The sequence below is a fragment of the Scylla paramamosain genome, chromosome 1, assembly GCF_035594125.1.
Source record: "Scylla paramamosain isolate STU-SP2022 chromosome 1, ASM3559412v1, whole genome shotgun sequence".
Lineage (NCBI taxonomy): Eukaryota > Metazoa > Arthropoda > Malacostraca > Decapoda > Portunidae > Scylla > Scylla paramamosain.
The window spans coordinates 25,411,021-25,428,520 of NC_087151.1; the positions used below are offsets into that span (position 1 = coordinate 25,411,021).

The 17,500-nt window shown below is 38.0% G+C and overlaps 2 protein-coding genes across 3 annotated transcripts in view; both read left to right on the forward strand.

Annotated features, from left to right (window-relative positions):
• The window catches only part of LOC135102086 (diacylglycerol kinase epsilon-like), a 24,694-nt gene extending 16,316 nt beyond the window's left edge, over nucleotides 1-8,378 (forward strand). The window contains 2 exon segments of the mRNA XM_064006822.1: nucleotides 1-118; nucleotides 1,361-8,378. The exon segment at nucleotides 1-118 is cut by the window's left edge and continues 19 nt beyond it. Of these exon segments, the coding sequence (XP_063862892.1) occupies nucleotides 1-118; nucleotides 1,361-1,480 (238 nt within the window). The 3' untranslated portion in view covers nucleotides 1,481-8,378.
• Nucleotides 8,379-11,998: 3,620 nt separating this feature from the next.
• The window catches only part of LOC135102094 (CD109 antigen-like), a 113,262-nt gene continuing 107,760 nt past the window's right edge, over nucleotides 11,999-17,500 (forward strand). For both annotated transcript variants that reach the window (XM_064006845.1, XM_064006887.1), the window contains exon 1: nucleotides 11,999-12,235. The gene's annotated coding sequence lies outside the window, so the exon portion shown is untranslated. The remainder of the gene's footprint in view (nucleotides 12,236-17,500) is intronic.

Sequence of the window (17,500 nt, forward strand, 5' to 3'; positions counted from 1 at the left end):
ACAGAGCTTCAGTGATGGCCTGATGGAGGTGTTCTGCCTAGCATCATCCCTCCACATTGCCCAGCTGCAGGTTGGCCTGGGAGAACCTATCAGGTTGGGCCAGTGCTCCTCCCTCAAGGTGAGTTGTGACGATTGCAGCTCACATGATAATGGCACTAGTGGTTTGTTGATGATAATAATGTTTGGAATATTACATGAATGTTGTATGTTGCTTAAAAGAGATCTAAAGTGGTACACGAAGCAGGATGCTGTGTTTGGGTAAAGTACAAATGTATGACTGTCTTTCCTTTGCTCCTGCCCATATTGAGGAATACAATACCTTTGATCATCATCATAATATCATCATCCAGCAAACAACAAAAGAACCAGAACTCTAAGAACTTCATATGAAAAAAAACAGGCTGTCTCAAGCATTACTTTCTATCTTGAAAACTAATGGTAACTTTTGAAAACTGGCTTATAAACTACTGTCACATAAAATCAAGGATGATCAGTGAGAGCAATCTCTACATGGTGAATGTCTGTGTCTCTCCAGGGCTCAAAGCAATGGAGCATTTCCAGGAACACACATTTCAGCATTAACGGTATTATCTTTTGAATGGCAGCACCAGTATGCTGTTGAAGTTTAGCTATGTTCTGAATTCCCCAACACTTGTACATTCTGCACCAAGCAACTTTAGAACTCCTGCTAACATGAGGATCATATTCCATAAACTAGCAACTTTCATTTTCAGTCTCAAAAAAAAATCAGCTGGGGGAAAATAACTATATGGCAACTTAGGTTAGCCCCTCATATGTTTTTCAAAGCATTGAATAACAGATTCAGTGTTTGACATATTGATATAAGGAAGAGTTATTTTTTGTGACTGCTCTTTGTTTTGGCATTCAAAATGATTGTGTTTGTTTTAAACATAATGTTCTAGTGAGTTGCTTTGCATAGTGCAGCATTCAAGTGTGTATGCTATGAAAGTGAGTGATCTTGAGAGGGACAGTTGGATAGGAAGATGAAAACACTTATGAAAGATTTTTGTGGAGTGGTGAATTGGTAAAATCTTAGTGTGGCCATATTGAGGAGATAATGAGTGTTGTGTTAAAAGCACATGTGATTGACATCAAGGAGAGGAAGGTTATTTGGCAAGTAGAAGGTTATGGTAAAAGAGTGAATGGTTGAAAGATGTGCTAATGAAGCTGATGCCTCTCATTCTTGAATAAGAATGAAGAAAATACTTACAGTATATAGGGCGAGGTAGAGGCTCTTCTGCTATGGCTACTCTCTTTGCAGGACACGTCTAGAGGGAGCAAGGGATTAGAGAGATAGTCATTGGATGACTGTTTCTTGTTAATGTAATCTTTCTTCCAGCTCTGTCTGAAACGAGAAGCTCCCATGCAAGTGGATGGAGAACCTTGGGAACAGTCAGCTGGAACCATTACATTAACATACAACAAACAAGCTTCTGTGATGATGAGGGAGACCAGCTGAAGAGGCTGACAAAGATGAGGGGTAAATGTAAGAAGCTGGTGGAAAGGGAAATGCCACATTACTAGAAGGAAAGCTAAGAGTGACTGAAAAGTTATGGAGAACAGAAAATTACTATAGGGAGGAGAGAAAAGAAATTTAAGAAAACATTGAATAGGGGAGTGAAGGATAATTGAAGAGAATTCTTGCAGATATTTACTGTTATTAGTTATTTTGAGCATAATAGTTCTTGCAGCACTCTAGAAAACAAAGCTAATAATAGCAGAAAGTTGTTTGTGGTCTTTGTAATTTTCAACAATATTTGGGTACAGAAACTAAACTTCTAATATGTGTGTCTGTTATTCAATACTCATGTTGGAAGATGTGAGGTGCCTGAATCTCAAGCATGTTGGAAATTAGATCTTGGCTCTTCACATGAGGAAGCGTTAGAAGCCATCCACTAACATTGCTTTGGAGACATGATGACCAACTAAAACCTCAGACCATAACAGATGGTAATTCTCAAGATGTGTTCAGTTATTTCCAATATTTGATGGAAACATTAAGAGATTATAGGAAAATATGAAATTCTTCATCCATCAATATGTCACACAATAGTACTTCAGTGGTATGTCCACATTTCACAGAATGATCTAACCCACATAAATTTGTTGAGAAATTTTTGACATATGCACATCACTGTTGTATGCTGTGTAAAAATGTTTCTTGTAGTGTTATTTTTTTGGTGTGTTCATGTTTGTTGATTGAATCATGGATTAATCATCCTGCCTTTGCTTTTAGTTCTGTAATGTCTTAGCTCTCTGTTCTTCACACAACAGTTAAGCTAACACTGACAAAGCATTCCGTAGTATCTTAGTGAGCTTTAGATATGCCAATGCATTTGGAAGAAAATGAGATTTAGATGAGTGAGCAAAAGAGAGAGAGAGAGAGAGAGAGAGAGAGAGAGAGAGAGAGAGAGAGAGAGAGAGAGAGAGAGAGAGAGAGAGAGAGAGAGAGAGAGAGACACACACACACACACACACACACACACACACACACACACACACACACACACACACACACACACACACACACACACACACACACACACACACACAATTTTCATCAGCAGAAAGTGATTACTTTCCTCTTGAACGAGAGGATGTGTTTGTGGTGTGTGTGAGGTTCCATCCCCCACCCATAGGTTAGTGTCTGAGCTTTAAGCTCTCTCTAGGAGGAAAAGAGCTGGTGATCACAAATGATTGAGACTGGGAATTGCACACACACACACACACACACACACACACACACACACACACACACACACACACACACACACACACACACACACACACACACACACACCTCATCAATAATGAAAGACAAACTGAATGTGTGTATATTCACATTGTTATTATTCATGTATTTATTTACTTACTTTATCATTTGTTTATTTATTTTCATGAATGATTAATTCTTTGAAAGAATATAGAGTACGGTTAGTTCATCCACTCACCAGCATTTCTTTCAATCTATTCTATTTTTTGCTGCCTAGGCAGAATTTCCTTATTTTTAATTTTCCTTTCCCTTTTTAGTGTGATTTACATTTATGATTTCCTCCATCATTCATACAGATTGGATATCTTTCATCAGTCCTTTTCATGCATTTAATGCAATTAAAATACTGCTACCTTTTGCCTTATTCATAATCTCTTAGTCTGTCCTTTCTTGTAAATATATGTAAACTTTCCATGAATCAGATAGTTATTTTATCAAATAGATATCTAACAGGCTTTGATGATGGTGCTTTTTCATTTGTACATTATCTACTCTTCATTGCCACTGTTCCTCTCTTGTGATTATTATATTATGTAGTATCTATATTAAGTGTTCCATACATTCCATCAGCATTGACCATCTAACAATTTTATCAAAATCTGATATTTCTTTTGTATGTATTCTTTTTATTGGTTCTTATGTATGTATTCTTTGTATTCAAATCAACAGAAGTTTTGATCCTCCATGGACTTCTAAGGCATCCTCTAATGTAGTTGTTTGTTTATTTCTCTTTATAATATTCTTGCATCTCTGTTGTATGGTTTTAACAACCATTTTGAAATGTGAATTCTTTTTAGCCCTAACTTTTATATTCATACATTTTTTTTTTTTCCTTTTTAGTGATGCATAACATTACATTTGCACTGCTCTCCTTGTAGCCTTGTTTCCTCTAATCTACACATGATCATTCATAGCACTTTTGTATTTATCCCAGAAATCTACAGGGATTTGAGTCAAAGCCATGTTATGTTTCCAGATTTATTGCTAACTTAAACTTATGCATATACTTTTCTCAGATATTCTTCTTTAAAGCATTCCAACCATCAAGTCCATTATATTTTCTAAAACTTAATTTTTCATGTAATTTGTTGTGTTGGTTAGATATTTGTTACTTATGCATTTTCTTTTTAGTATAAGAAAATTTATCTGTTAGGGGGATCATCTCAGCTTAGTATACTGATAGATAGTTCATAAGTCTAATACCTTGTTATTCCATTGATTTTTAGTGGTAGCCATCCCTTTTCATTTGTTTCAATCTGTTTGCTCCCATGAAAATCATAACTAAATAGTGGCTAGAGTATTGTAGTTATAGAATCTACTTCACAGATGCTCTTGTGATTAATGTGTTCATCTTTCATTTTAATTTCATATGAGGTATCAGTTCAGAGAAGGTCATATATGTCACTATGATTGAAATTGAGATAGCACTAACTTTCATGTCTACAGGCCAACATGTCATGAGTGTATTTATTCCCTTAGCCAACTCTAACATGATGAAAATTGCTGTAGAATCCAACCAAAACTGGTCTCTGTGGCTCACCTGTGATGCATTGTATCTTCAGTATTCAGAGAAGGGAATAAATGGTTCAGTCTAGGGTTGCCAAGAGAACTGAAATGTGCCAATGCAGGAATAGTTTAGGGCCCCCACCCGTGCAGACAGTAGGTGAAGGTAGAGATAGGGGCCTACCCCCACCCACACCAAGATCTAATGGTGCCCCCCCCCAAAGATCCCAGGGGCCCCAGAGCAATGCACTGGCTGATCCTATCCCCCCTCCCCCTCTCAGTGTGGCTGGTTCTGTCCCTTTAATGGCACTACAGAAGGGCAGGGCATGCCAGTGAGTGTTATGACTATAAGTGTTAGACCCCATGAGCTAGTCACTGCACATTTGAGACTTGTAAGCCACTGAGTTTCACATCCCATGTTGTGTGGGTAACCTTGATCTAGCCTTTGCTTGCCACATGCAGATGTGTCTCTTGATTCTACACTATTTTATTAACTTTTTTTTTCCTGTTATAAATGGAAAATGTCTTCATCCAATAATAGCAATGACTGCCCCTACTGTACAAGTGATGGAAGAAGAGGCAAGCCCTTTGTTGAAACCCATGGAAAAAAATAAAAAAAATGTGAGTGCAATGAGAGATGTGTCAAGTGAGACCATGAGGCACAGTGTGTGACTGTTGACAATGGAAAACTTGTTGACACATGAAAATAGGTTCTGTGTGTCCTGGTGATAGTAACAAATTAACTGTTCTTGATGTATTAGCAATAATAATAATAATAATAATAATAATAATAATAATAATAATAATAAATAATAATAATAATAATAATAATAATAATAATAATAATAATAATAATAAATATAATGATAATAATAATAATAATAATAATAATAATAATAATAATAATAATAATAATAATAATGATTATAATGATTATTATATTATTAATTATTATTATTATTATTATTATTATTATTATTATTATTATTATTATTATTATTATTATTATTATTATTATTATTATATTGGCAGGGCCCATTGGCATATGGACCCAGTTAGAGTGTGGGATACTCTGTAGGAAGTATCCTGCATCTGCTGTTGTCTTTGGATGGAGTAAGTGCAGGGTAGGGAACAGTCTCATTATGAAGGAGCAGGGATAAACCAGTGTATGCTGTTTGGCCTTGCTGTGGATGTGTGTGGCTGGCTATGCTGTGCTGTGGCTCCTGTTGGGGGGGTGTATTCAGGCGGTCCATGGGATTGCCTCTTTCAATCAGTGGTCAACAGGACTAAGAATATAAATGATCTATGTATGGTGCTTTATCTGGGATACCTTGTGTGTGATTGCTAGCCTGGTATATAAATAAATAGATAGATTATTATTATTATAAGTATTATTATTATTATTATTATTATTATTATTATTATTATTATTATTATTATTATTATTATTATTATTATTATTATTATTATTGCTGTGATCAAAATACATAAAATAATTGTTATTTTTAGAGCACCACTAAATCTTGACCTTTCCAATAACCCAGGCTCTAAATGAAGTTGGTGGCACTTATGACCTTCTCTGAATAGGTGCCTCATATACTGATGTACATAGTGCTTAGTCCCAATTTTGCTTTCCCATTGTGTTATATTCAGTGTATATTGTTTTATAGAGCAATTTTTTTTTTCTGTCTAATTTACTACTTATTTTTAGGTCTCCAACTTTCCCCAAAATTACTATTTCTCTCTTTTTATCTTTTCTATGGCATATTCTGAGAAAGAAAAAAAAGAGCAAACTCCCATTTAAATCAGCTCTTAATACAATTTTCATATATTCATTCAATTTATTTAGTTTATATCACTTCCACAATTACAGCTGCATCTCTTATCTAAAGTTTATTATCATTGTAGATCTCATTTGACCTATACTACTGCCCAGGTCCATGTAGTTTTTCTGTTAGCTCTTGCTGCTGCTTTTCCTTTTCATTTATCTTGTATGTATCTCATTCACTCTTATCACTTTATTTATGTGCTGTAACTCTTTTGCTGACTCAATTTTTCTCATGCATCTGCAGCCATCCATTGTATGTACAATTTGCTCTTTCCTTTGAATTATAGTCATGGCTTCCTTTTAGTTTTTAATGTCTTTTTTGCATGATCCTATGAATTTTTTATTTTTCTGTAGTGTGTGTGTGTGTGTGTGTGTGTGTGTGTGTGTGTGTGTGTGTGTGTGTGTGTGTGTGTGTGTGTGTGTACCATGATGTGTTAGTTGTTTGAGACTTTCCTTCCAGATCTTTAACATGACTACATGTGTGGTGCAGTTAGGACTGAATATGCATTGTTATCAGAATACATATAAAACTTTAGATTGTCTTATGCTGGGCAGTATTATAGTCAGGTAGCCATGCTTATCTATATGTAGGTAAGACATCATGGCTAAACTAGAGAAACGCCAAATATGGCCAGTCATCACATTTCTCCGTTTCCTATGTCTAGTTTTTGCTAGTCCACCCTACCTCAGCTATAATACTTGTAGTCAAGCTATTGTGTGACATTCTCTTGTTACACAGTGTATGATATACATACCAGGAAAAGTATAAATAATATTTTTTCCATGTCTGATGTGTCTGTGTGCAAGTTTGCACTGATAGTAATCATTGAGATACACATAAATTAACCAGATTCTTCAAAATCATTATTTCATAACTTTAGACACTGTTTGCAACATAAATTATATACACCTCTTTATAAACACACTTTTCTTGCACGTGGTGTGGCACTGAGGGACGAAAAAGATGTGACCCATAGGAATAACAAAAGTACATCTTTCCATGAACCTACATGGAACACTTGAGGTGAGACCTCTGTAATGTGCAAAATTAGACTAGTGGAAAATATCTACCAAGCCAAAGACCTATGTAACATGCATATCTCATTTTGTGTTTGTGTACTTTTTCAGCAAAGAATAGTGACTCATAATATAGTTATGTAAGCTTTACTTGCAAGGTGCAGGAAGAAAATTCTGAGACTTTCCATTACAAATGATGTAATTAAGTTGCAATTTTGTGGTTGCAGCAGAAACAAGCTGTAACTTTAATAATTCCATGTGACATATCACTGTCATCACCAGGACCTGTGTTACACTTGTCTTTGTGACCACATGTGCTCATGCTCATTTGCAGTTTCAATATGGACATCTAACTTGAGCAGAGACCAAATATAAAATTCTGTGTCAAACTCAGGAAGTAAGGAACGGGGATACTCAAAATGATACAGCAAGCTTACAGCAAAGAAGTAAGATCATCATGAGGTGTTCTGAGGGGCAGTCACACTGAAGGATCTCAAGAGGTTAGAATCACCTACATGAGCACAACCACTGGAAATATTTAAAAAATTTACTGATCCATGCATCAGGATTATTAAATCATCATGAAGAAAGTTGCTGTTATTATCAGTGTGTCCTTTAAAACAGTTCATATAATTCTCATGCCCAATTTGAATGTGCACTGTGTAATTACTGAATTTATGGCCAGGATTGTGACTCAAGTAGAGATGTGGCAAAATTTGCAGGGATTCTTCTGTCAACATGTCATTGACAACTTGTGTCCATGGCTACATCAAATAAACCAAACAGCAGTCTTCACTGTACTAGGCAACCAAGAGCATGAGCAGTACATCTACAATGATACATTGATAATGTAATTTTTACTCTTATCAAACCTATCATTGCTTCTCCCCTTTTCCAGCTCACTAGATATGGATATGTACAACTTATTTGTCTTCCAAAAGATGAAGTTCAAGCTGATCACTCACCATTTTGATCCTATGGTCTCAGAAGATCCAGTTACAATTGCAGATGATACTTGACACACTTTAGGAGCAGGACCTGCAAGGAATTTTTCAAGTGTGACTGAAGGATTAGAAGTGATGTATTGCTATACAAAGTAACTTTTTTGAAGGGTTGCCAGCAAAATTTAAATTAGGTACAGTGTTTGTTGTCTTATAGACGTAGTCTCATAACTTTTTGATTGCACCTCATACATTCAGTACAGAGCTGTAGTTTATACAGTAAAAAATTTTACTATCTAGTGTCTTATTTCTCCATTACCTTTTCTTTAGTGTTTAATTTTAGACACCATACTCAGCTCAAACATCATAATCAAAGACATCATATTCATCTTTATAACTGAGGTTTATCTGTCTTCATCATCTCATTCTCATCCATTCTTTCTATGTATGTCAACTGTCTCGTGTTCTAGCATTATTATTACTACCACTAGTTACTCCTTCCTGACTAGGTATATTATCACCAACATTTTTCACAAGTACTTCTAATATAGTGTTTATCCATTGTCCTTGAAGCTTCATTTTACAAACAAAATCATCTATCGTGCTCCAATATAGTAATCTTGTCATCTCATTCTGTCTTAGATCTCACAGTCTAATTAAACCTCCTCAGTGTGACTCCCTCCAGTACATGCATCACACTTCATTTCTTTTTGCGTATCGAACATGGCAAAACTCCCAGATTTGTTTGTATTACTGTCACTATACTTCTATAAAAAAAACTACTCGTGATAAATTTGCGAGTGAAAACGCGTTTTTGTAAGGCCGTGCTCGATCGGGGAAAACTGGTGGGCCGATCCCGTAGGTTTACACATTTACAGTATACAAATCTGGAAGTTTTGATGTACTAGTTTTATTTATTTATTTAACTATTTACTTTATTTAATTGATTAATTAATTTATTTATTTTTGTGCGTGCAAGGATGAACAAGTACGCATGTTTTAGGATTTCGGTGCTGACTGCAAGGATTTGTTCTCGGGCCTCTACTGTAGAGCCCAGTGAACTCAAAGTGGCAGAATCCCGAGCGGTGGCTTGTGTGGCTGCAACTACTCGTATTGGGGTTCGTGTCCAAGGTAGGGGAATTTTGAATGCCTTGTCACACCAACGCTGTTTGTATCTAAGACTTAGATCACGTACTCTTCCAAGGAATTTGCAAAGTTTTACATTCATGTTAAGAGCAGGCGTCCTTTTCCTTATTCCACTTCTTGTGCTTCTCTTTAGTCAAACATTTTTCTCAGTATTTTCTCTCTCTCTCTCTCTCTCTCTCTCTCTCTCTCTCTCTCTCTCTCTCTCTCTCTCTCTCTCTCTCTCTGAGCGATCAATTGATCAAATCTTTCAGTGTCTGCAATTTTATTCTTGTTCAATAAGATCACGAAATTTTTGTAACAGCTGCCGGAGGGTTAAATACAGACATAAACCATCATAGTTACTAGATAATGCAGCAAGCGAAAACCTTACCCCGTAAACTATCAAATGAACGGAGATAATCATCCTGAATTTTAGATCATAGAAATATGTGGCGTCTGTGAGCACAAGTGTTGATTGGTGAGAGGGAATTAACACCCTCTCAAAATCCACCTTTAGTGGGGGGAAGGTTGTGTTTATGTGTGGGTAAGAATTGTGTCTGAAATCAGATGGGAGGGGATGCTTGAATGTGGAAGTTGAGCGATTTGCTAATAATAGCTAAAATAATGTAAAAGTGTTGGTGCTTGTTTTGCTATACAGAACAGTCTTCAATAGAAAACATTAGGGTCTTTTATTTTCATTGTTTTCATGATTCAAGAGAGCTGAACAAGGATTATGTATCATGAATGGGCAATGCATTTATGAGAACCCAACTGGACTAATCCTTGTGACCTTTGAAAATGGTTTCCTCAGAGTGCCTTGAGCGTTTCAAAATACGGGCGCTGAATTCAACACTACTCCAAATTATTATTACTATTATTATTATTATTATTATTATTATTATTATTATTATTATTATTATTATTATTATTATTATTATTATTATTATTATCATTATTATTATTATTTATTATATATTTTTTTTTTCATGTGTGCGCACTGCTGACTGGTACTCTATGGGTGCATGCAGCGGAATTACATCAGATACATAGTATTTTTCATCCAGTTAACATTATTGAAAAATAGGAATAGGTAAATGAAATAAAAAGTACATAGATAAATAAGTAATTATTATTATTATTATTATTATTATTATTATTATTATTATTATTATTAGTAGTAGTAGTAGTAGTAGTAGTAGTAGCAGCAGCAACAACAGCATAGCCTTGACTCATTTCGAAAACATACGTTTACTTTACCCATCTTGACCTTTTGTTTGAACTTCGACTTGACCGCGCCAGCAAAAAGCTAGAAGATAGGTACGTGTCATACCGCTGAAAGTGATGGCGTGGCGTGTCGACTGTTGCCGGAGGAACCGAACATATTTACATAAAAACAAAGCTGTCAATGCCACCCGCTACATCACGTCATATAATCCTTATCTACATCATTGCATATGTATCTCTCTCTCTCTCTCTCTCTCTCTCTCTCTCTCTCTCTCTCTCTCTCTCTCTCTCTCTCTTGTGCATATATATGAGGTTGAAAATGATCAGAATGAAGGGATATCTAGCCGATGAGACAGGTAAGAATTGCCGATGTTAAACGGGCAGATATATATATATATATATATATATATATATATATATATATATATATATATATATATATATATATATATATATATATATATATATATATATATATATATATATATATATATATATATATACCGACGACATGATTCTTAGTGACAGATTAAGGCTTCTTGGTGATGTAGTGTGATGATGGTGCTGGGAGGCGGAAGGGGTGTGGAGCGTGGTGCTTTCCCTCCCAAGTGTTAACTCTGCGGAGCCTCATCGCCATTGTGTTGGTGGTCAGGTAAACTCTCTTTCGGTGCCTTTACTGTGTATTGCAGATATGTTCTGTACGAGGAGTAATGGAATGTGAAGTACGTCTTGTCAGTGTAAGGCCTCCACCTGCACTGCGTTTCTGAGGAAAATAGAATCAAAAGCTAATCTAATCTCATCAGTTTGTCTCCGTGAAATGACTTCTTTCAATCTTTAATTTCACCGCAGTGCTTCATCTCTTGCTGTTTTCTCCTGTTCGTTTTATGGTTACTGATCTTAATTTGTTATTTGCATACATTTCTTCTACACTAAACTCTACTTGTTTTCATTCGTATTTTCTCCACCTTGCAAATGCTGGGGTCAAGTTGTAACTTCGCTCTTTTATAATAAGTTCCTGAACGCTGTCTTCACAGTTTTCCATCGTCTTATAGTATCAGTGATTGAAAAGGGAAATATCAATACATGTTTAGAACTAGAGTGGCTTTACGTCTTTTACACAGAACTGTTATATGCTGTATAAATTGTTATTCTTGAAACGTTCATTGGTGTATAACTGGAATGACGTGCTTCTCATGTGGAAACTAAACACACCCACACAAACACACACACACACACACACACACACGGCGGTGGTTGCTAAGTTACAGTGAAGGCTAGCGTCGCTTTGCAGGCTCCTTGAGGCCGCGGCTGAGCGTGTGTCCCTGTTCGTGCGTGCGTACGTGTTTGAGGTGAAGGAACCGAAAGAAAAACGAGTGCAGGACCTTACTCTCGATCTTCTCACACGCGTCCTTGGCCACGAGTCTGCGGCAGGGTTAAACAAGGTGAATGATGAAAGAAGGGAGCCAGGCAACGAGCAAGGTGACTAGGGGAGGGAGGGAGGCAGGAAGGGCGAGAGTGGTGAGGGAGGGTCGGCGAGCATGGCTTAGGTGCGCGTGGAGGGAGGTCCTGGGAGGGAGGGGTCAGTCTGGCTGTTGACGACGAGCGAGACAGGTGGCTGCTGCGCTACTCGCGTTTTCATAAAAGTGCTGACCCATCGCTGAGGCGGGATTGTACACGAGTGCTTGCCGGCGGAATAGTGTGTATATTTGTTGCCTTGCGTGGACGTCTGTTCTCCACTTGCTGTTACTGTCCCGCTGCCCACACCGGCGTGAAGGAATTGTGATTTTGTGCCGAGATTCACAGGTAGGCCCATGTGCCCTCTGTAACTGGTATTGACTGTGGTGACAATATGCCTAGTGTTGTGTATGTGTACTGTGTGTAAGTGTGCAAGTGAGTGTGTGCATACGTGGCATGCTTGTGTTGTGCTGCGTGAAACGTGAGTGACGTGAAGATTGACTGGTGTTTTACAGCTGCGTTTATGAGCAAATAGAGGTTGCAAGGTGTGGAATATTCCGCTGTCAGACGCCGAAGAAAAGTAAGGAAAAGTGTCTCAGTTTTGTTTAATTGTGGAAATAGAGACGAAGTATGAGGGCCGTCTCTGACCAAAATGGAGCCCTAAGCGAAATTTTATTTGGAGCCCCCTCCATCTCTCCCCATACCAAATGTATCATAAGTACAAAATGACCGTATGACAACATGCCATTTAACTTGACAACCTTTGTTAGTAGTAACAAATGTATTGTAAGTAAAGATACAGTAGTTTGGCTGTATGAGTCAAATAAAAAAAAATAGATAAATAAATAAATAACCTGAAATAAATAAATAAATATTAGATAAAAATAGCTTCAAACTGAGATTAATAAATGCGCGGTCAGATCATAGTTCTCTTTTCTCTCCTTCGACCTGACTTCGTGCTCTACGCGCTCCTCACGGTAGCTCCGCATATGCGTAAATGCGTCCCCCTCGCGCAAAATGTGGCTCCCCATGGAAGATGAACCCCAACGCACAGCGCGTGTTCTGTGTTTAGGGAGGGGCGGCCCTGAGGTGGTGGATGGAAGTGTACGAATATCAGATTTTCTTTTCTTGTCTGTCTTGAGTAATGTGACCGAAGACCCGTCCCGGATTTTAGTGTTTGTATTGGTGGTGACCCGCTGTTCGACCACTTATTTACCGTGAAATATTCAGCCTTCCTCTCTCTCTCTCTCTCTCTCTCTCTCTGAATCTCAGAATTGAAAGATAACAGCGTATTATGCAGCTTAGTGGAAACGTGTAAAATTACCGGGAAAAGTATTTCACCACGTAAGATGTGTGTGTGTGTGTGTGTTTGTCATTGTCGGTCGGCAGTAAGATTGTCACCTCCGCATTTTTCTCTCGCTCAACTAGTTTCCCTGATTTTCCATTCCCGTTGTTTGCTTATCGCCCGGAACATTTACAAACTGCGAGAAAAAAGAGCAAAGAGAGTAAGAGAAAGAGAAAAGGTCGGTCTCTTGACTAGGTTTCACTGGTGTTAAGTGGTATATGTGTCGGTAGGTTTGTTCACGTGTAGCCAGTGGTCGAGTACTATGTAGCTTTGTTGTAGTCTCCCGTTTCAGTGGCTCGTTTTCTGTTATTTTCTCATTTTCACAGGTTCCCAGTCATGTACACGCCCTGTGTCTTAACTTGATTGGCCCAAAAAATGCCCGTTTATGCACATATATTACGATTATCACTGCCAGTACTTATAAAGCAATTGTTACTAAAACTTTTAAGCGAAAGTACAAACAACACTCAACAAATATGACAAAACACCTACCGGAGATGTAAATTTGGAGTTTTATTATTATTCATCTATCTATCAATGTTTTTAGGTCGTTAAGTATTTCTGTGTTAGGCTTTGCATCTATTACGAGTGAAAGTTTCGCTATCGCGCGAGAGTTCCAAGGAAGGCAAAACAAACAGCTACTGCATAAAAGAAAAAAAAGACAACCAAAAGCCGTAACTTGACGTCGACCACTCAAAAAAAAAAAAAAAAAAAAAATTTCAAAGTATAAACAAGATAGAAAGAAAGCTCAAAGACGTGAGTTCTTTGTGGAAATCACCGAAAAATTCTAGTCACTGGCTACAGTACATAAAAAAAAGAAGAGACGAGCCGCGAAACAGGGAGAAATGGGTAGCTGAGATGGAAGAGGTGCGCGGAAAATGAGAGTCGATCAAACACTAATTATGTGAAGTGGCTTGCAGTTAATACGATCCAAACAACAATGTGGCCATGCTGTTTGTTTGCCTGTGGCGGGCCATCGAATCCAGCCTGATGATTTGAAGCGCGTGCGGCAGAGGGAGCAAGTATACAAAAAAAAAAAAAAAAAAAAAAAGTACTATTGCTTATTTTTCATTTTTATTTTTCTTATTTTCTTCATATCTAAACTGGCTGTCAAGAGTACGAATGTGAGCCTTCCAGTCGTTGACCCGTAGTGGTTCACCCAAAACCAGGGACAGCATTCTCAAACGCCTCCACGTCATAATCTCCGCTACTTTTAACAGACTGTACAGTGGAAGGTATTAAAAAATTTTTTTTAAAGCCGTTCTCATAACATAGTGATAGTTAAACAAGAATTCTGCATAACTCACAGGAAAAACACCTGTGTGAACATGACTTGTCATTTCAATGGCCTTTGAAAACAATCCCCATGAGCACCCAAAGCACTTGTAAATACGGGCACAGATTTAAGATCGGAGGACTGGGAAATGCCATGGCGTCGCGGAGGAAGACAGACGACTACGTAGTTAGAAAGATGACGCTGTGAACCTCGTAGTACTTAAAAAAACAACCTGAGTTAAAGGCGCGCAGTTAGCAGCGAGTTGCTATTAATCTTCTCTTTTATAGAAAGGGACCAGTGAAGGCTAAGGGAGAGGGGAAAAAAAAAGTTGTTTGTCAGTACGTAAAGGAATCTGCAAAGAGGGAATTGTGTGGGTTACGTATGTACGGCTCATGCATATTACATTCTCCGTGAAGAGAACAGATTGGCAGGGATGGTGGTAGTGATGGTGATGGTGTGTGTGTGTGTGTGTGTGTGTGGATAGAGGGGAGGGTGATGATGAAACCTGAGCGTGGGTGGCATGAGCGAGATGAGGTAAAAACGAAAGGTGGAAATTATTGGAGGCTTCCTCATGGTTGTAGCAGCAACAGCTTGGGGAAGGGAGCGGCTGCTTTGCCAATGGAAGTTCAAGTGGTGGCGACTGACTATCCGTGGCTGTAATGAAGGCCAGCACTGGTGAGCAATGAGTAAATTAAGGCTCATGACTCACTGTCGTGATAATTCGTAGAATTATTTTTTTTCCTTCGCCTCCTCCTCCTCCTTCATCATCATCATCATCTTCTTCTTTGTCATTTTTCTCCCTATTCTTCCCCCTCCTCGTTGCTGTTTGTTTATTTGTTTGTTTATTGTTGTTGTTGTTGTTGTTGTTGTTGTTGTACTTGTTATTATTTGCTGTAATTACTCTTATTTTTCTTCTTATCATCATCATCATCATCATCTCCTCCTCCTCCTCCTTTTCTGAGTTTGGGTTGGCGCCAAGTACAAGACGCACCCGGATATTCCTTTCCATTGCGTGTACATAATCAACACAACAGAGTAAAGAGGAGCAAGTGTGCATAGGGAACACCAAACTATTGGGTAACTCAGAATCAGACTTGAATTAAATGAAGAGAGGATGGATATTCTCGGGAGGAAAGGGACTTCAAGATGCTGATAGATGTGATCTTGGAAGTTTTAATTAGACTCTGTTTTCGAACCTAAACATTATAATAGAAAAAAAAAAAAGGTTTATGGATAGGCAGACAAACAGGACGCTATTAACACTTTCACTGTTATGGTCGTCTTTTTATTAACCTTCAGAGTATCGTAGACAAAAAAATATTGCTTGCATGGGGACACAAGCAAAAAAGCGAAAAGGAGGTTAATTTCGTCTTTTCTAGTCTAAAGAACAATTCAGGAGATATTAGTGCAAAAAAGTCTAAAAAGTTGTAAGTGTTCTTTTCCTGTATCGTAAGAAAGTTGCTCATTCCTGTTTATACAATATGAGAATAGTTATTCATTTTATTTATTTATTTATTTATTTATTTATTTATTTATTTATTATTTATATCTTTTACTGTTCTACTCTCTCCCTATTCTTCTTCCTATTAATTTCTCGTACCTTCATACAAGTGCTCGCTATCATCTTCCTTCTCCTCCTCCTCCTCCTCCTCCTCCTCTTGCTCCTCTTCATCCTCCTCCTCCATTATGCGACACGTGTGCGAAACACCTGTGATGATGCAGGTGTTTAGACTCCCTCCCCTTCCTCTGCCTCCCTAACCGGCCTGGCGAGAGAGAGAGAGAGAGAGAGAGAGAGAGAGAGAGAGAGAGAGAGAGAGAGAGAGAGAGAGAGAGAGAGATTGTGAGTATATGTGATTTAAAGGACTATTATTCTCTCTCTCTTTTTCTCTCTCTCTCTCTCTCTCTCTCTCTCTCTCTCTCTCTCTCTCTCTCTCTCTCTCTCTCTCTCTCTCTCTCTCTCTCTCTCTCTCTGTGTGTGTGTGTGTGTGTGTGTGTGTGTGTGTGTGTGTGTGTGTGTGTGTGTGTGTGTGAGCCCGCTATTTTTGTATTCTTTCTCAGTATTTAAAATTCCATCTAAAGGCGTTGCTGAACCCTTGTAGGTACATTTACCCCTCTACTTAAGATGCAGTGTTCATATACTGGTGGTCTGGTGCTGCTACTCGTACTTTCCCTAGTGGCATTGCTAAACCATTGCGTACTTTTCCCCGGTGTTTACCTGCATCCTTGGGGGGAGGGGAGAGAAAGTAAGGTGGGAAGGAACAAAATGCATCTGGGTTAGGGTGGAGCAGGAGTAGGGAAGGAAGGCGGGGCATTTGCATATTATTATCACCCCCTGTAAGGGAAAGCCGGGTTACCTCACTCGCCCGTGCTGGCCGGGATGCGCTGCACCAAGGTGAGCAGGTGGCAGGTGTGATGACCGCGTGCTCGCTCACCCGCTGGTAGGTGTCGTGCGTGGCTTGATCAACTGACTCACGCGTTCTTTACTGGGGCTGTTGTGGTTGTTGTTGTTGGTGGTGGTATTGCTATTGCTATTATTATTATTATTATTATTATTATTATTATTATTATTATTATTATTATTATTATGTTATTGTTGTTACTGTAACTACTACTGCTACTACTACTACTACTACTACTACTACTACTACTACTACTACTACTACTACTACTACTACTACTGTTACTACTACTATTACCTATCAGAGGTGGAAAAATCATGATAGGGAAATATTTTGTTTCATAATTTCTTTTTAAAACTTTTTTTTTTAAATATGCTATTAAAAAGTACATACGATAATCTGTAAATAACTGTTTAGGAACATTCACTTTACTTTCTCAATAATCAGCAAAACAGTGTCACCATGGCATACAAGGGGTGAGAGGAATTCCACGTCATGTTTTCAGAAATAATCTTCTTTGAATGGTGCGCCTCACCCATTGGACGACGTGAATGTTGGAAGAAGTAGCCTGGGACTCCACATGAAGGGTACAT